We start from the raw sequence: 20,407 nt of genomic DNA, 5'->3' as shown, positions 1-20,407 counted from the left end.
ATCACCTAAGATGATTAGCTTGTTGTGGGAGGTCGCCATGTTGGCGAAGGAGGTAAGAAGCGATAGTTGTTGTTGGGAGCTGAAAGTCCCAGGAGGTCGGTAACAGATAATTGCCGTGAAGGTAGCTCCTGTGTGACTATTAATAGAGAGGCCAAGGAGCTCGGTCCCAACGACCGGATCCATGTCTAGGACGGTGATGAGCCACGAGGCTCTATAGATGATGCCTACTCCACCACCGCGGCCTTTGGGTCTAGGGAGATGCAGGATTTTAAAATCCTGTGGACAAGCCCAGTCTAGTTCGATTTCACAGTCGGCGTGGGTCCACGTCTCGGTTAGAAAAAGAACATCTAGGTGATGAGTGTCAATTAGTAATTGGATTTCGTCAGCATGCTTTGGCAGTGCTCTGACGTTAAGAAGTCCTCCCAGGAGCAGACCCCTAATAGCGAAATCCTGCAGTGGAAAGGCAGTGTCAGTGAGAGTGAGATGACCTTTGTGCGCATACTCTCTCAGGTTGAGCAAGGTCTCACGAGTGTAAAGCGGGGGGGAAACACAAAGCCTTGTGTGAATTTGGGCAGAGTGGCCTGCGCTCGTCACGTCATGGTCGCGGACGGGCGCAGACGGGCTCGCCTTAGGCGCGCCTTCAGATGGATCTCTATCGACACCAGAAGACCGTCACGCAGGCCCTCGTCACTAGCTGCCTAGACTAGTCACTAGCTTCCTAGACTAGTCACCACTAGCTGCCTAGGTGGAGATTCCGGCAGCATCTTCTATGCCGGAATCTCCACCCAACTCCTCAAAAGGCTCCAAACCGTAAAGAACACAGCAGCCACACTCATCCTGGACCTCCCCAAATGGACCAACATCTCCCCTACCTCATGGAACTCCACTTGCTCCCCATCTAGAAGCGATGTCAGTTCAAGATCATCATGCATGCCTATAGAGAACTAAACAACCAAGGACCATCCTACATCAACTATCGGCTGATCTTCCACCTGCCGGGAAGACACCTGCGGTCCGCCTCACTCGGCTTCATGCACACAACCCCGGCATCCATCGCAGCCACAGCTGAGCTGCTCCTCCCCCTACATTGCCACCAAGATCCTGAAATGCCCTACCTCTCTACCTCCAAACAGCTCCCTCCCTGGCAGAGTTCAGAAAGAAGCTCAAGACCTGGCTTTTTTCGACTAAGACATGGGACCTAGGAACCCAGATGCCCTTAGAGGTGACAGTGTGCGCTCTACAAATACTGTTTGGTTGATTAAAAACACATTCTTCTAAAGACCATGCTGGAGGTATGGATGTTTCATTGCCCAAAGTGAAGAGACCAGGAGGATGTGCAGCCTAAAGTGTTCTGTCCCTTGTCATTGCAGTCTCAACAGCCTCTTTCAAGGTGCTGAGTCATTGGCTACAGTGTATGGCGAAACTAGGAGTCGACCAGGTTTGCTGAAGCAGGGCCAATGATGTGTGGCACTTAGTGCATGCTGCCTGGGAGACACAGATGCTAAAAACTAGGCTGTGTTGTGACCTAATTCTGAAAATTAGAATAAACAAACAATATCCCAACTGGTATTAATGAAAAGGCAATTAAGCATGTATGCATTAAGCATCACGAGAACAGAGACAAGGAGACTCAATAACTTTTTTCAAACGTGCTCATGGCATCGTATAATTAGAGAGTACTAGAGAGATACAGTTGTAACAGCACTGTAAGTAAATAAATAACAAAACAAAACAACCCGAATTGGCCTTGGTGCTCAGCATGTGTAGGTGACACAAAGGTGGCAACGCAAGTGACAATCGTGATCAGCATGTATGGCGCGTAGTGACTGGTGCTCGAATATATACAGTGAATAACAAGAACAATGTGGCTCCAGATAATTTACAAGGCGAGACTATACAAAGTTTTGCAGAATTAGTTTGGATGAACCACACTGGGGGCTGCACCATTTATTAATTCTGAAAAAGCATTGGATTCAGCTGAATGGGAAATCATGCTTCAGGCTTTGAACTGAGCATATTATGGCCTAAGGTTAGTTTAAAATGATAAAATTACGGTTTGCAATAACACTGGTGAAGGTAAAGAAACATCCTAGAGAAGTGGGAGATTGAAAGAAGAACCAGACAAGTAGGGAGTTGTGTGGATACATTTGCTACTTTATTCTACAATTTATGATTCTCTGAAAGAATTGTAGGATGGACTTTGTAATACTAATTCTACATCAAGTCTAATGGGTCCAAATTCACAGGCAGATGTATCCATCAGAATAGATCCTTTAAATAACTGAACCTCCACAAAGGCACTGCCTCACTGATTGTGCTGTGCAAGATGGAACCCTGCTGCAGCTAGAATACTTAAAATGCCAACATCCTTTTCTTAAATGTGAAAGCACAAGCACCTTTCCCTACTTTCTATTTTCCTTTTAAAATGCTGCTGTGGAGTTGGATCTCAGTCAACATTTTAGTACGACTGGTTTTCTTTGAGTAATATTTAATGTTACAAAAAATTGTTTTTACTTTTTCCTTGCTAAAATATGTTGATGAGTTGAAATGCTGAAATTAAAAAAATGTTCTAGGCTCTACACAGATGTATGGGACATCTACTGTTTAGGACCGAACATTAAAGTACTTCTGTACTCGTGCTTTTCTCTTAATCAGAGTTGTCTGAATTTGTAACAGATGGGAAAAATTCAATCATAGTTTGCAATCAACAATGCTTGTCTGGAACTACAGAGCCTCACTGTCCATGCCACTGTATTCAGTAAGCATCTTTCCATAGTTTTCCTCCTTAACCACATCCATGCTGGTGACGGAACCACTCCGTCGACAGCCACGGACGCGCTTTGCTGGTGATGGAGTGGTTCCGTCACGGCCCGGTCGCCGCGCCTGCGCTGCAGTGTTTTGCACCTGCGCGGCGCGTTCTATAGAGAGTGCGGGGCCGTGACGGAACCACTCCGTCACAAGCACAGCGCGCCTGTGGCTCGTGACAGAGTGGTTCCGTCACAAGCATAGTGGCGCTGCGCGGCCCCCCTCTCCCCCAGCGCCGCGGCGGAATTACCGCCATGGCCAAGGGGTTAAGAGATGGTGTCCAGCTAGATTTAATAAATGGGGCAAAGATTTGAAGTGACGGAATCAGTGCTTAATTTGTACAAAAATAGGTGCCAGGGCTCTCATCAGGAGGCCACTGAAGATTGTACCAATGATTGCCACTGCCAGCGCTGTCAGAGATAGAAACAACACAACTATTAACCATCGACACAACTATTAACCCCATCACACTCCTACAAGTGTGACAGTTAAGTGCCGGTGCCTAGCACAGGAAACCACTGGCTCAAATTAAGCTCAGGATGCAATGGTGCTGTGTATTAACATTATAAAAGATACCACAATAGTTCCATTCATTGCACCCAATTTAAAAGAAAAATATAATGTAGAGCTAGCACTGTTTAATTAAATATGTGGTGTGAGTCAGATATATTATCTAGGGCATTTCTCTGCAATGTGTCTTGGTAACTGTTTTTATCCGCAAATGCAAAATAAAATTATTTTAAATAAATTATGTGGTACTCTCATCTCAAACTGTATGTGTGCTTGATAGCTCGTCTGTTAGTGGTGCAAACACTACCATGATGCAATGCTTGTCGACAGCTAAAACAGCTGTCTTAAATAATAAATTATATTGACTCTCAGGCCCTCATTACAAGTTGTGATATTTTGCCCGGAGCAGTAACTTCGCGTCTTGCAAGTTCATCTCGCTTTGGGCGTAGAAATATAGGGTCCGAAAACTTTGCATACAATAATTCCGGGCCCGAAGATTCCGGACCTTACTTTGGTGATGTAGGGTCTGCGGACGCAGGCAGCATCACAGCCAGGCCAGGTTATAGGAAATTTCATCTGGATGGGCCAAGGGATCATTTGCTTGAGCCAATGCGGGCCCAAATTTGGTCAATTCTGTAGGTAGCCTACTAACCCAAGATTTTCATTATATATTCTTCCAAACAGGCATACAGTGCATCTAAAGAGTTTTTTGAGAGTAAGAGCTGATGTCTATACTCAACAGCCCAACTCTTCTAATTTCTAGCAGGTCAGGCTTTAGCACCAGGATGTAATAGTAGTTCAAGGTTAAGGAGGTCCCTGTTACCACAACAAAGCCGTGACATTTTGCACTATGAACACTGGTACTGGAAGCTTGATCCGGGCTTGAGTCTGAAGCCTGGCTCGGACTCAGCATTAGGTCCTGTTGGAATTTCAAGCCCTTAATGAGCCAAGCCAAGTTTTCATGTACCTCTGCCAGCCATCCTCAATCTGCCCAGTATGTGGCATTACGACGAGAGCTTTCAACTTTATAACCGAATAAGCTAGGTTTCAGTCTCAGTGTTGCCTAACATCCAGTGATTCTGGGCAAAATCTCCAGTGCCTAAATCCAATGAATGTGACCATGTACAAGGTAACTGGTTTTCATGTAAAGCGCTTCGATATCTCCAGGTCGAGTTCACACTTTATAAAAACAGCAGAAAACTGCACAAAGTAGTAAAAACAAATCATTAACATAAAAAGGAGAATCAAATGGATAGCCATTTACTGGCTGATTTGTACAAAGTGAATAAATAAAACCCGGATAAATTGGAGCTTCCCTGCTTAAATTGTATGAGCTTTGGCAATATTTCACCAAAACTAGTTTTTCTTCATATTTGCGCTTGAAAGCACATTCAAATACAGGAATCAGAAAAGCAACTATACAAAACATATTGTGTTTGATTTAATAGACTAATGTTGCTCTATCATAATCTGGGCTACATACAAGGCCCACATGACAACTGTCTTGCCTCTTGGTTCACTAATGGCACTGTTACCAGAGTAAGGATGGGGTAAGAATGACTGTAAGCTCATATTTAAAAACTATCACTTTTAATAAGTACCTCTCAGTGCAGCGCTATATTATGATAGAAATGTCAAAGCTTCCATGTGTTAAACAAATAAAAAATTTAAAAAAATTTAAGACACTGTATCATATTTGACATGATGTTTGTTGTATGTTTCCCATAGTAAACATTTTCAGTGCTCGGCATGTGCATGGGCTCTAAGGGCCAAGCTAGAGCCTTAGCTCGGCTCTCCCTGTTAATCTGTTTCCTCGCCCACCTCTACCCCCAAAACACACCACTCAATTTCAGTTTTAAAGACAGTGGAAAAAACAGAACGACGTTCTGATGTTGAAATTGCCTTTTCTGTGGCCTCTTCTGCAGTGACTGGGTGGGCCAACAGTCATGTTTGAGTGGGTCTGCCCCCCCCCCGATAGAACCGGGCCTGATCACAGCACTGCACAGAAGGACTTACAGATAGTCCGGAGGGTCTAGTTAAATGGAGGAAGTCACAAAGGTCAGAGAACCATGGGAGAAGGGCAGATTGGTAGATGCTGCGGCCAGTGGGGCCGGGTAACAGGTCAGCCAGGCGCTGAGAGTCTTGAGATCCTCGCTGTCAGGAGCAGGCAACTTGGGGAAGCTATCTCAGGACAGCTGGGTCGCACAGTAAGTGGGTCTCAGGTGCCTCAATGGGTGCTTGCTTCCGGTGCTTTGGGAGTCCGGAGAAGGCTCTTCTTCTTGGTGTTTGCTGTTGGGGGTGCGGTACCCTGGGTATTGGTACGCAGTGGCTCTAGTAGGTCCTGGTATCTCCAAAATTGGCAGGGAGACAGATCTGAGCCTCTGGAGCTATTGTGCCTTTTCTTGCTTTGGTGCTGCATCGAGATCGTCGGGGAGGAGCACATCGACAAACCGGACTTAACGGGAATCGGTGCCTGCGATGTGCAGGGGAGTAATATCTTCACTCCAAGGGAGCTTCACTGTGATTTCTTGAAAGTTGGAGGTGCTCCACGGTTCTTTCAGGTTTCAGGAGGACACAGCAGCAGGGATTGCTGAGTCCTGGGAGCAGTAGTCATGGTTTCTTCTGCAGCAGGGCTTCAGTTCTCGAGCAGCGGGTCTTCTTTGTACTGATCTTCTCCTGTCCATTGGATCTGATGTCCAGGTCTCAGATTGCTTACCAAGTACTGAATTTATGGGTGTTACAAGGGAAAACAGGTTTTAGCCAATGGGTTACTTTCCTTTAGGGTGTCTACACCCTCTAGTGACAACATCCTGTGGGAAGAAGCAATACCCTAGCCCTGAGGTTTTCTCACCATCCGAAGATGGTGGAATTTCAGGAGAGGGGTTCACCTCGCCTTCCCTGCCCTAGGTGTGGTGTAGGCTAACTGGTTCCCTCCTGCTAATCTAACTAATGTTCTTGCCTTTCTTCCTGCCAAACATGGAGCAGAGAAGAGGGCCTGGCCTCCCCTACTTTCTGGAGGTTCCTGGGTTGGATTTCAAAGGCGGCATTGCCTTTGAAGCTTCCCATCCAGGAAGGCCATCCAGTCCTGGAGGAGGTGTGAAGCGCCTTTGCCAAGAGCAGGCTTTGTGTCTGTCCTCTGATAGCACTGGCTTTCCCCCCATGAGGTCAGAAACATGACTGGTGTAAACAAGTCAGAAACCACACCAGTGCTTTGTAGGTTTTCAGGGAACCCACCTAAAAGGGTCACCTGTGTGAATTTATTAATACATTAAACACTGGCATCAGTGAGGATTTATTAAGACAAGATGTTTGGTACCATACACCTTAGAAATCAGTGAAGCCATCATGGAGCTAGGATAATTGTGTTGACAAGTACCCAGCCCATGTATTCCCTCAGCACTTACAACATCTAAGAATGGACTGGGCATTGTAGGGACATATATATACTCGATCGATACACGGCGATACACGGCGATCTATACTCTTGTTTGATCCATTTGCACATATGTTTTACCTGTATTATCGACCTTACCCGATTGTTCATACTCCCTCCTATCTGTATTACTTGCATCGATGACCTACCTTCCTAAATATGCTCCCTCGTGTACCCACCCCCCTTGCCTGTGTAAAGCGCTCTGTTATCTGCAAAGATCTTGTTCGCGCTATATAAAACTTTCAAAATAAATAAATAAATCTGCTCATGCTGATATGCCCACACATAGGATATAGTGCACCCTGCCTTAGGGCTAAAGCCTGCAGTAGGGGTGACTACCTATATCTAATGCAGTGGATGAGAGGCATGGCAAACAGGTTTGTGTGCCAAGTTGACTCCGAAGGGCCAGGTGAGGGGGGGGACTTAGAGGGAAGATGCAGAGGGAACACTAAATAAATAATTAAATTTCCCTCTGCATCGTTCCTCGAAAATCCCCCTACCCCCATCCGGCCCCACGCTGTTACATGCACGGACTGCGGCTGTCTATGGGCCACTATTATTTTTTAAATAGTAATTTCATTAAAAAAGATATAAAACTATACTGTACCTTTTTTTGGACAATCCCGTACTTTAACTGAGGTCTCTCACTAAATGTGAAACTTTGCATTTTCCATTCTTCATTGAAGCAGCAAAGGCTTGATCCAAAAAGGAGGGTTTTCATTTCCTAAAACAAAACAAACCGTTAATCGTATACATAAAATTACATAATTCCACAAATTTACCTAAACTCTGAAAATGTTTTTCTCCTAATGCTAGGTATGAGTATAAGTTATATGAATATGTTCTGCCTCATTCTCTCCGAAAACACACAAGTAGATATGTTCACCCAATGTCAACAAGCAACAATTTACATTTAAGCAGCTAGACAAAAGGGTATACAGTCTTTACAACATTGCCGTTACCATGTGTTACATTTACAATGTGGCCATTACCATGGATATATGTACGGCAAATGCCATTTTGTGGCACTTCACAATGCAGGACTTTACCATGCAGGTAAGCGTTTTTTTAAATTATATTTTAATAAGAGAATTAAGAGAAAGGAAGGGGCCTATGGGGTTTAAGAGTTTTGGGATGTGTAAGGGTATGCTGTTATACCTGTTTTTTTAGAGTTTAGGGATGGGAAAGGTAGTAACCCTACTTTAATTTATCTGTAAAACAGAGTTTGTCATTCCTATAACAACATGTTCTGCAAGAAGAATATGTTTACATGATGCAGTCGTCAATGTATAATGGGAACGTTTTGCTCAGGGCCTGGATACGGTAGTGCTAACTACAGTAATGGATGTGGTTGAGTATTGGAGATCAATTTCTCCTATTCTCTACCTCATCGATTTGCTTGGTGTCATCCTTTGTTTAAGACTAAAATAAGAATTGAGGACTTCATATGATTCTTCGACCACTAATCCTTTCTGGGCTCCGAAGCAGAGTGTAACTCGCAGAAAAAGCGCTTCAACACTCCAGCAAGGGTAGCAAATGCTATATAAATGCAAACATTTTTCCCTCTTCTATCCCTCCACTTTCCTTCTCAATCCAAATATCAGACTAATATATACACCACTCAAATTACTTTCATATTTTCACTATACTAATTCACCACTAATCCTTTCTGGGTTCCAAATAGCGCGCTACTCGCCGGAAAAGTGCTCCAACATCCCATCATGGGTCGCCGGCGCTATATAAATGCAAACCTTTTTCCCTCTTCCATCCCACCACTATCCTTCTCAATCCAAATAACTGACTAACATATCCACCACTCAAATTACTTTCAAATTTTCACTATAGTAATTCACCACTAAACCTTTATGAGTTTCGGAGTAGCGTGCTACTCACCAAAAAAGTGCTTTGATGCCTCATCAGGGGTAGTAAGCGCTATATAAATGCAATTACAATACAGTTACAATCTTGAGCTTTAGCTGCAAAACCTAATTCTCACAACCTTGCTTCCACAGTGGTGGTAGAATGAGGGACGCCTCTTGCGTAGAAAGGCTTGTCAAGTGCAGTAATCTAGTTTTCTTTACAGTTGCACACAGAAAAGTGAGTGTCGTAGGCAGCCAGCTTTTCTTGGCTGGAGGGCCACTTCTAATGGCCCCATAATTTTTGCAAGGGAAAAAGTTCCCTACCTCTGCACACTAACATTGTGAGAAACTTTAACGGGACACTCTTCTGGGAATCTCACACCTTGTTCCAAAACAAGGAAAATCATAAAGGTTAATCGAAGGAGGCTTTGGTCAACTTCATCTCAATTGCCAGAATACTCTCTCTGACTTACTTCCACATATTTATATCAAGAATCTGTCCTTTGGAAGTGTGCGGAAGATCAGAAGAGTTCATTAAATAAGTGTCTTCCATAGGAATTATGTTCATATTACACAATAAGCACTACAACCAATTCAAGGCATTACCATTTCTCTCTGTTTAAGTGCACGTAACCAATGCACAATTTCTAAAGCAGAAGACACATTGAAATTGAGTTTTAATCAAATCTGAAATAGCGGTGTAAAAAATTTGGTTACTGGCTGAGGGGGAGTGAAACCCTATGTAAGTAGTAGGGGTGGGCGGAAGTCGCGGAAGGGACTATCGCGGAGAGGCACGTAGATTGAAGCAATCTCCGTGCCTCTCTGCGATATTTCCGTTTCGTGAGGCCACCCGCCCCCCTCTTGCTTCCCGCCCGCCTGCCGCCCGCCTCCCGCCCGCATTATTAAATTAAATTAAAAGGCAAAATAAAAGTTTAAAGCAAACTTACCTTATTGCGCCCCATCTTCCCGATCCCAGCTTTATTTTTGTAAACTGCGCATGCGCGGGACTGCGCATGCGCAGGCTCCAGCTCATGCGCAGTTTACAAAAATGATGTCGGGATCGGGAAGATGGGGCGCAATAAGGTAAGTTTGCTTTGATTTTACCTTTTCATTTATTTTAATAATGCAGGCGGGAGGCGGGCGGCAGGTGGGAAGCAGGCGGGCGGGAAGCAGGAGGCGGGCGGGCGGCCAACTTCCGTTCCGCAGTGGAATGGGTGGAAATTTGCCTCATTTTACCGCCTTCTTTGCGGAAGGTGGAAATTGCAAATTTCCGCCCATTCAATGGGCGGAATAGAAATGTCCGCCCACCCCTAGTAAGTAGTAGCCACAATCCTTGCCAGAGTGTAGTCACAAGCAAACCCCAAAATAACTGTGTGCAACCCTGTTAGCTCGGCACAGAGCAGTAGGGCTTAACTTGGAGTAATGTATAAATTATTTACGCAACACTTTAAACAGCAATAAAGTGAAATCACGCCACATGGAAACTCCCACACCAAATTAGAAAAACTGAGTAAAATTTTGTAAATACTTTGAAACCAAAACGGCAAACATCCAATCAGTAGAACCGGAGAGCTGCAATTTAAAAAATGTCAGCGAACATAGCACCAAAAAGTACAAAGCGCCGACTGTGGCTATCTGGTCTTGCCAGACCGGGACAAAGTCACAAGTTCAGGTTGACAGCGATGGAGCGTGTGCTGACTACAGGGACTCATTTAAGTTCACTGAATAAACTACCTTAATATAGTTTGTGAAGACACAGAATCCCACATCGAGGATGAATTGCGCAGCAGAGGTGATGTGGAGTGTTTGTGTGGAGATGCGTTATGCAGCAGCGGATCCAATGGATTGCATTGGGCAAGGTGATTTCTTAAATGGAGATGCAGTGTGCAGCGGCAGGTCTGACGGTTAATTGGGTGAGACAATGCAATGGGCTGCTGTATGCGAAGCAGAATCTTTGTATTGGGGAAGTCTATGCAGTAAAGGCGATGTGTTGGTTCCAAGGGTGAGGCATCGAGTGGCAGAGGCAATGCGCTGGTTCTGAGGGAGATGCAATGCACCGTGGTGGAGATGCATCAGTTCTGCTGAATCCATAGATGGTCTGGTGGAGAACCTTCAGGACCACTTCCGAGGTCCAGGACTGAGGTGGCACCCCTTGCAAGGGTAGGACTCACCGATGGCAGAGTTCAGGTGCTGGCTTCAAGGTTGATGGAAGCCTGTCTGTCCTAGATCCTTCTGATCAGGATATCAGCCAACTAGCTCTTGGAGTCACTCTGGTGTCCTGGGTTTACGGAAGTAGGTCCAGTCTTTCTCACCCAGGCAAGAGGGCAGCAGTTCAGAACAGTAGGGCACAAGTCCTTTTGGGCAGCAGTCCAAGTAAAGTGGCAGTCCTTTCAACAGGTCATTAGTCACATCCCTATAGGCACACTTTCATTCCTCAGTAAAAGAAAGGAGGATTCCACACTGGATTATATCATAGCTTGTATCATCTTTATTCCAATATTTCTTGGATGTCTTTAAATTTCATTCAAAGTATATAAACTTTTTCATCTCAGGATTACTGAAGCAAAATCCAATGCATTTCGGGTGCAAGAAACACCCTTCATCAGGGTACAGTACTACAAAAACAAAGTAAAACAATAATGAGTCATGTATTCTAATGCTTGTGGTATGTATAGTCAGTAGGGTGCTGACGACAGTGCGTACGTGTAGTTCGAATGTGCCAAAATGTTAGTTCTTCCGTGATTCTACCGTGTCACCTTATACCCTCTTTGCCCGCGTTGTGAAAAGAAAAACGGATATAGATAAAAAACACTTACATGCCGTCTGCTGTAGGCAAACCGACAGTCTGTAAAGGAATACGTGAAAAAATGTATAAACGAGTTGTAACGACAACCAACGTTTATCGCATATCTATACAACAGCCTCCATCCATGGATCTTATTAACACTAACCTTGTGAGTTCCGTTGTAGTTTCGTAACTCGATAAGTTTCCAAAAGCGTTCGGATAGACCGGCACGAACAGCGCGTTTCCTAGTGTGTTAATGTTGCGTATCCCTATTGGTTAATGGTCCGATCATGTGACTAAACGAGATTGACGACAGACTTCCCGTCGCCAGACATCTAACTCAAGGTTCTATAGAGGAAATCGCAATTCGAAAAATCTCTGTCTACGAAAGTGACGCAAAAATATAAGAGTGACGCAAAAATATTAATGATAAACATAGTGAAAAGTGTATGAACTACGTCAGTGATTTGAGTGATTTGAATGCATATTACTATTGAATATACCACATAAGTCAATATACCACATAAGTAAATCATATGAGTAAATTACAGAAGTCATAATGGTAACCAAGGAACATTTCACAAAAATATTTACAAATAGCAAGACAGTTCTATACGGTCATTGAGACCGTTGGGTTTGTGGGATGACAGTCTTTGTATCCAAACATTTTCCCTCTGCAAGAGGTGTTTTGTGTTGTCTCTCCCTTCCTTCATCTCCACACATTCCAATATTAGAAACTTTAATTGCGATACATTGTGTTGTTTCTCATTAAAATGTGTAGCAACAGCTGATTTCAAGTTGTGTGTGCGAATATTGGATTTATGTTCTGTTATTCTCACTTTGATTCTCCTCTCGGTTTTTCCCACGTATACTTTTCCACAGGGACATTTAAGTAGATATATCACATTTGCTGTGTCACATGTTGATGTTACTTTTAATTTGATCTCATGACCTCTCATTGGATGATTTATCTTGTTGCCCTTAATAATATTATTGCAGCTTCCACAGTTCAAGCATGGTCTTGTTCCTTTGTATGTTTTATTTACTGGTGGTTTCTGTTTTAATATTTCTCCTATGTTCTGACCCCGTGTATAGGCAAAGAGAGGTGGTTGCGTGAAAGAAATGTTAAAATCGGGTTCCAAGTTGAGTATCTCCCAATGTTTCATGATGGTTTGTTTGTATTTAACACTCATCGTTGAATACTTTGAGACTGTCACTATTCTAGTCTCTTCCTTCGGTACTCTGCCACTCAAAAGGTCCTTTCTTTTAATTTTCTCCACACGTTTCTTGGATTCCTCAATCATATTCTCTGGATAACCTTTTTCACGAAATCTTGATCCCATCTCATTAATCCTGATCTCAGCTTTCGTGTCATCCGATGTGATCCTTTTTACTCTGGTCATATGGGAGAATGGTAGATGTCGTTTCAAACTGGTTTGATGAAAACTAGAAAAATGCAACATATTATTCCTATCTGTAGGCTTTCTGAAAATATCGGTTTCAATCCCTGTTTCCGTAAGTGACACTTTCACATCCAAAAACGTGACATGTGTATTCGATATCTCCCATTTGAATTGTATGCGTTCATCTAGGTTATTCAATCCTACTAGTGCTGTTTCCAAATTCTCCCTAGTGTCCTTCCACATAATAAAGACATTGTCAATGTATCTAACAAAAAGTTTTAGGTTGTCACACCATTCAGTTTTGGTCAAGATGTTAGACTCCTCATAGTCCTTCATAAAGATGTTCACGTATACTGGAGCTGCCGAATTTCCCATTGCCGTCCCTACCAGTTGTTGGTACCACTGATCCTTATAGCAAAAATAACTCTGATATAGACTAAATAGCATTAGTTCCATGAGGAATGTCTGAAATGGGAGTTGTAGTTCAGTATTCAGTAAGGCTTTCTCCACGGCTTCAATTCCCAATGAATGTGGAATCGATGTATACAGTGAGCGGATGTCAGCTGTACATAAGATTAACTTCTCTCCAGGTTCAATGATAACTCGTTCCAATTTCAATAAAAAATCTGTCGTGTCCTTGATGTAGGTTGTCATACTCTTGACTGTAGGTTGAAGATATCTATCTAGTAGTTGTCCAATGGGTTGATGTAGGCTTCCACAGGTGGAAACGATTGGTCGTAATGGGGGATCTTTGAGATTCTTATGTATCTTCGGTAACATATGTAGTATCGGACTCCTTGGATATTGTTGAATAAGAAATTTTAGTCCTGTCGTTTATGGTTCCCATCTCGTAGGCTTTATTAATAATGTTCCTTAGAGACTCCACGTACTTCATGGTGGGGTTACCTTCTAGTCTCATGTAGGTATTTGTGTCTGCTAAATGTTCCATCACTTTCTGTTCACACATTGTGGTGTTCATAATTACCAAAGCACCCCCTTTATCAGCCTTGGTACATATGATTTCTGGTTTAGCAGCCAATTTCCTTAATGAATCCAAATCCTTTTGTGTGATGTTCTTCTTCATTTTAGTGCCATATTTCAGTTTAGATAGATCCTGTTTGACCAGTTTCTCAAAGAGATCCAGTGTCTTGTGACTAACGGGTGCCTGGAATGTACTACTAGTTTTGAGTCCGAGAAGTTGATCAGCTTCCCGTGTATCTTGTTTAGGTAGAACGTTGTCAAAAAAATGCCTTAGCCTGAGTTTGCGCATCAATTTGAAAAAACTCACTTCTAATTCTAGAGAGTCTGTGTTTGTGGTTGGGACAAACGAAGTGCCTCTTTGTAAAAGTATTAATTCCTCCGGATTTAAGTCATAATCAGAGATATTTATCACCAGTTGGTCTAAGTCTGTGTCTTCTTCCTGTCTTTCTTTGGGACAGTGGTGCTCCTTGTGTTGGGATGCTCTTTCCTTTTCTTGTATTTTTGCCCCTCCTGGGTCTCCTTTTTGGGCTTGGCCCTGCTCTAAAAAAGAACTTGTGGAGGTTGTTTCACTTGTTGTTGGTTGTTCACTTTGGATTGTATCTTGTGAACTGGAGGTTTGCTGGAGGTTTCGTGTTCTGGATGACACATCGCTACCGGACGAGGACGTATTTGTGTACTGTGTATATGGACGTTTCTCCTCTTCTTGGCATACACCTCTGCCCAGGTGTAAACCTCCCCAAGCTTGTAGTCAAGAGTATCCCTCTTGAATTTACGGATTTTCCTTCGATTGATGTCATTTGTATGCCTTTCAATTTGTTCCTTTATTTCCTCTAACGTTTTAGTTAAATCCTCTTCTGATAGCATTTCTGAAAGTTCAGACGTAACTTCAGAAATCTCCTTGGCCAGTTCCTCTAGGATACCTGATAGTTCCTCTATTATTAAAAGAATGAGATCCAGGGAGCACTTATTTAGAATCCTATACCATTTATCTTGGAAGTTTTTAGAGTTTTTGCAGAGAGATGGTTTAAGGGCGATCCGTAGGCCCCGCGGTATACGTTGTGCTCGATGATATCTAACTAATGTATTGGCGTGTAGTTTCTGGTTGATTTGTCTTTTTGATAAGTATATGAGTTGTCTCACATTTTGTTCCTTGGTACGTGTGGTAGACTCCTGTGTAGATTCTTTCCTGATTAGTGCATAGATTCTATGGGCTTCATCCTCTTTATAGGCGAAAGTATTGGCTCTTGCCTCAGTGCTTTTTGTGATTTCCTCGTAGTTCATGTTGCTCATAGTGTATGTGTAATTGGCGTGCTGCCTTCCTCGATGGACTAACAGAATGAATGTGAATCAAATTAGTTATGGATGGTGCACAGCCTTTCGTTTAGTGATTGCGTTTGTCCATTTCAAAATGGTTTCTCAAATTTCCAAGGTGCTCTATAGGTGGCGTCCTCCGTCCGTGGGCGTCAAATTATACTCAAAAATGTGCTTCTAACAAGTCATTAGTCGCATCCCTATAGGTACACTTTCATTCCTCTGTAAAAGAAATGAGGATTCCACACTGGATTATATCATAGCTTGTATCATCTTTATTCCAATATTTCTTGGATGTCTTTAAATTTCATTCAAAGTATATAAACTTTTTCATCTCGGCATTACTGAAGCAAAATCCAATGCATTTCGGGTGCAAGAAACACCCTTCATCAGGGTACAGTACTACAAAAACAAAGGAAAACAATAATGAGTCATGTAAACTAATGCTTGTGGTATGTCTTGTCAGTAGAGTGCTGACGATGGTGCGTACGTGTAGTTCGAATGTGCCAAAATGTTAGTTCTTCCGTGATTCTACACAAAAAGCACTGAGGCAAGAGCCGATACTTTCGCCTATAAAGAGGATGAAGCCAATAGAATCTATGCACTAATCAGGGAAGAATTTACACAGGAGTCTACCACACGTACCAAGGAACAAAATGTGTTTTTGTTTGAAACGACATCTACCATTCTCCCAAATGACCAGAGTAAAAAGGATCACATCGGATGACACGAAAGCTGAGATCAGGATTAATGAGATGGGATCAAGATTTCGTGAAAGAGGTTATCCAGAGAATATGATTGAGGAATCCAAGAAACGTGTGGAGAAAATTAAAAGAAAGGACCTTTTGAGTGGCAGAGTACCGAAGGAAGAGACTAGAATAGTGACAGTCTCAAAGTATTCAACGATGAGTGTTAAATACAAACAAACCATCATGAAACATTGGGAGATACTCAACTTGGAACCCGATTTTAACATTTCTTTCACGCAACCACCTCTCTTTGCCTATACACGGGGTCAGAACATAGGAGAAATATTAAAACAGAAACCACCAGTAAATAAAACATACAAAGGAACAAGACCATGCTTGAACTGTGGAAGCTGCAATAATATTATTAAGGGCAACAAGATAAATCATCCGATGAGAGGTCATGAGATCAAATTAAAAGTAACAGCAACATGTGACACAGCAAATGTGATATATCTACTTAAATGTCCCTGTGGAAAAGTATACGTGGGAAAAACCGAGAGGAGAATCAAAGTGAGAATAACAGAACATAAATCCAATATTCGCACACACAACTTGAAATCAGCTGTTGCTACACATTTTAATGAGAAACAACACAATGTATCGCAATTAAAGTTTCTAATATTGGAATGTGTGGAGATGAAGGAAGGGAGAGACAACACAAAACACCTCTTGCAGAGGGAAAATGTTTGGATACAAAGACTGTCATCCCACAAAGCCAACGGTCTCAATGACCGTATAGAACTGTCTTGCTATTTGTAAATATTTTTGTGAAATGTTCCTTGGTTACCATTATGACTTCTGTAATTTACTCATATGATTTACTTATGTGGTATATTGACTTATGTGGTATATTCAATAGTAATATGCATTCAAATCACTCAAATCACTGATGTAGTTCATACACTTTTCACTATGTTTATCATTAATATTTTTGCGTCACTCTTATATTTTTGCATCACTTTCGTAGACAGAGATTTTTTGAATTGCGATTTCCTCTATAGAACCTTGAGTTAGATGTCTGGCTACGGGAAGTCTGTCGTCGATCTCGTTTAGTCACATGCTCGGACCATTAACCAATAGGGATACGCAACATTAACACACTAGGAAACGCGCCGTTCGTGCCGGTCTATCCGAACGCTTTTGGAAACTTATCGAGTTGCGAAACTACAACGGAACTCACAAGGTTAGTGTTAATAAGATCCATGGATGGAGGCTGTTGTATAGATATGCGATAAACGTTGGCTGTCGTTACAACTCGTTTATACATTTTTTCACGTATTCCTTTACAGACTGTCGGTTTGTCTACAGCAGACGGCATGTAAGTGTTTTTTATCTATATCCGTTTTTCTTTTCACAACGCGGGCAAAGAGGGTATAAGGTGACACGGTAGAATCACGGAAGAACTAACATTTTGGCACATTCGAACTACACGTACGCACTGTCGTCAGCACCCTACTGACAAGACATACCACAAGCATTAGTATACATGACTCATTATTGTTTTACTTTGTTTTTGTAGTACTGTACCCTGATGAAGGGTGTTTCTTGCACCCGAAATGCATTGGATTTTGCTTCAGTAATGCCGAGATGAAAAAGTTTATATACTTTGAATGAAATTTAAAGACATCCAAGAAATATTGGAATAAAGATGATACAAGCTATGATATAATCCAGTGTGGAATCCTCATTTCTTTTACAGAGGAATGAAAATGTGCCTATAGGGATGCAACTAATGACTTGTTAGAAGCACATTTTTGAGTATAATTTGACGCCCACGGACGGAGGACGCCACCTATAGAGCACCTTGGAAATTTGAGAAACCATTTTGAAATGGACAAATGCAATCACTAAACGAAAGGCTGTGCACCATCCATAACTAATTTGATTCACATTCATTCTGTTCGTCCATCGAGGAAGGCAGCACGCCAATTACACATACACTTCGAGCAACATGAACTACGAGGAAATCCCAAAAAGCACTGAGACAAGAGACGATACTTTCGCCTATAAAGAGGATGAAGCCAATAGAATCTATGCACTAATCAGGGAAGAATTTACACAGGAGTCTACCACACGTACCAAGGAACAAAATGTGAGACAACTCATATACTTATCAAAAAGACAAATCAACCAGAAACTACACGCCAATACATTAGTTAGATATCATCGAGCACAACGTATACCGCGGGGCCTACGGATCGCCCTTAAACCATCTCTCTGCAAAAACTCTAAAAACTTCCAAGATAAATGGTATGCGATTCTAAATAAGTGCTCCCTGGATCTCATTCTTTTAATAATAGAGTAACTATCAGGTATCCTAGAGGAACTGGCCAAGGAGTTTTCTGAAGTTACGTCTGAACTTTCTGAAATGCTATCAGAAGAGGATTTAACTAAAACGTTAGAGGAAATAAAGGAACAAATTGAAAGGCATACAAATGACATCAATCAAAGGAAAATCCGTAAATTCAAGAGGGATACTCTTGACTACAAGCTTGGGGAGGTTTACACCTGGGCAGAGGTGTATGCCCAGAAGAGGAGAAACCGTCCATATACACAGTACACAGATACGTCCTCGTCCGGTAGCGATGTGTCATCCAGAACACGAAAACTCCAGCAAACCTCCAGTTCACAAGATACAATCCAAAGTGAACAACCAACAACAAGTGAAACAACCACCACAAGTTCTTTTTTAGAGCAGGGCCAAGCCCAAAAAAGAGACCCAGGAGGGGCAAAAATACAAGAAAAGGAAAAAGAGCATCCCAACACAAGGAGCACCACTGTCCCAAAGAAAGACAGGAAGAAGACACAAACTTAGACCAACTGGTGATAAATATCTCTGATTATGAATTAAATCCGGAGGAATTGAAACTTTTACAAAGAGGCACTTCGTTTGTCCCAACCACAAACACAGACTCTCTAGAATTAGAAGTGAGTTTTTTCAAATTGATGCGCAAACTCAGGGTAAGGCATTTTTTTTACAACGTTCTACCTAAACAAGATACACGAGAAGCTGATCCACTTCTCGGACTCAAAACTAGTAGTACATTCCAGGCACCCGTTAGTCACAAGACACTAGATCTCTTTGAGAAACTGGTCAAACAGGATCTATCTAAACTGAAATATGGCACTAAAATGAAGAAGATCATCACACAAAAGGATTTGGATTCATTAAGGAAATTGGCTGCTAAACCAGAAATCATATGTACCAAGGCTGATAAAGGGGGTGCTTTGGTAATTATGAACACCACAATGTATGAACAGAAAGTGATGGAACATTTAGCAGACACAAATACCTACATGAGACTAGAAGGTAACGCCACCATGAAGTACATGGAGTCTCTAAGGAACATTATTAATAAAGCCTACGAGATGGGAACCATAAACGACAGGACTAAGAAATTTCTTATTCAACAATATCCAAGGAGTCCGATACTACATATGTTACCGAAGATACATAAGAATCTCAAAGATCCCCCATTACGACCAATCGTTTCCACCTGTGGAAGCCTACATCAACCCATTGGACAACTACTAGATAGATATCTTCAACCTACAGTCAAGAGTATGACAACCTACATCAAGGACACAACAGATTTTTTATTGAAATTGGAACGAGTTATCATTGAACCTGGAGAGAAGTTAATCTTATGTACAGCTGACATCCGCTCACTGTATACATCGATTCCACATTCATTGGGAATTGAAGCCGTGGAGAAAGCCTTACTGAATACTGAACTACAACTCCCATTTCAGACATTCCTCATGGAACTAATGCTATTTAGTCTATATCAGAGTTATTTTTGCTATAAGGATCAGTGGTACCAACAACTGGTAGGGACGGCAATGGGAAATTCGGCAGCTCCAGTATACGCGAACATCTTTATGAAGGACTATGAGGAGTCTAACATCTTGACCAAAACTGAATGGTGTGACAACCTAAACCTTTTTGTTAGATACATTGACGATGTCTTTATTATGTGGAAGGACACTAGGGAGAATTTGGAAACAGCACTAGTAGGATTGAATAACCTAGATGAACGCATACAATTCACATGGGAGATATCGAATACACATGTCACGTTTTTGGATGTGAAAGTGTCACTTACGGAAACAGGGATTGAAACAGATATTTTCAGAAAGCCTACAGATAGGAATAATATGTTGCATTTTTCTAGTTTTCATCAAACCAGTTTGAAACGACATCTACCATTCTCCCAAATGACCAGAGTAAAAAGGATCACATCGGATGACACGAAAGCTGAGATCAGGATTAATGAGATGGGATCAAGATTTCGTGAAAGAGGTTATCCAGAGAATATGATTGAGGAATCCAAGAAACGTGTGGAGAAAATTAAAAGAAAGGACCTTTTGAGTGGCAGAGTACCGAAGGAAGAGACTAGAATAGTGACAGTCTCAAAGTATTCAACGATGAGTGTTAAATACAAACAAACCATCATGAAACATTGGGAGATACTCAACTTGGAACCCGATTTTAACATTTCTTTCACGCAACCACCTCTCTTTGCCTATACACGGGGTCAGAACATAGGAGAAATATTAAAACAGAAACC

The 20,407-nt window shown here is 42.1% G+C and overlaps 1 protein-coding gene across 4 annotated transcripts in view; it reads right to left on the bottom strand.

Moving 5' to 3' along the window:
- MINDY4 (MINDY lysine 48 deubiquitinase 4) overlaps window positions 1-20,407 on the bottom strand; it is a 638,720-nt gene that overhangs the window by 239,825 nt on the left and 378,488 nt on the right. For all 4 annotated transcript variants that reach the window (XM_078665290.1, XM_078665287.1, XM_078665289.1 and 1 more), the window contains exon 8: window positions 7,356-7,472. In XM_078665290.1, the coding sequence (XP_078521416.1) occupies window positions 7,356-7,472 (117 nt within the window). The remainder of the gene's footprint in view (window positions 1-7,355; window positions 7,473-20,407) is intronic.

The sequence above is a fragment of the Lissotriton helveticus genome, chromosome 10 (assembly GCF_964261635.1).
Source record: "Lissotriton helveticus chromosome 10, aLisHel1.1, whole genome shotgun sequence".
Lineage (NCBI taxonomy): Eukaryota > Metazoa > Chordata > Amphibia > Caudata > Salamandridae > Lissotriton > Lissotriton helveticus.
The sequence above is the reverse complement of the archived record's forward strand: the minus strand, read 5'-3'. Positions and strand labels throughout refer to the sequence as shown.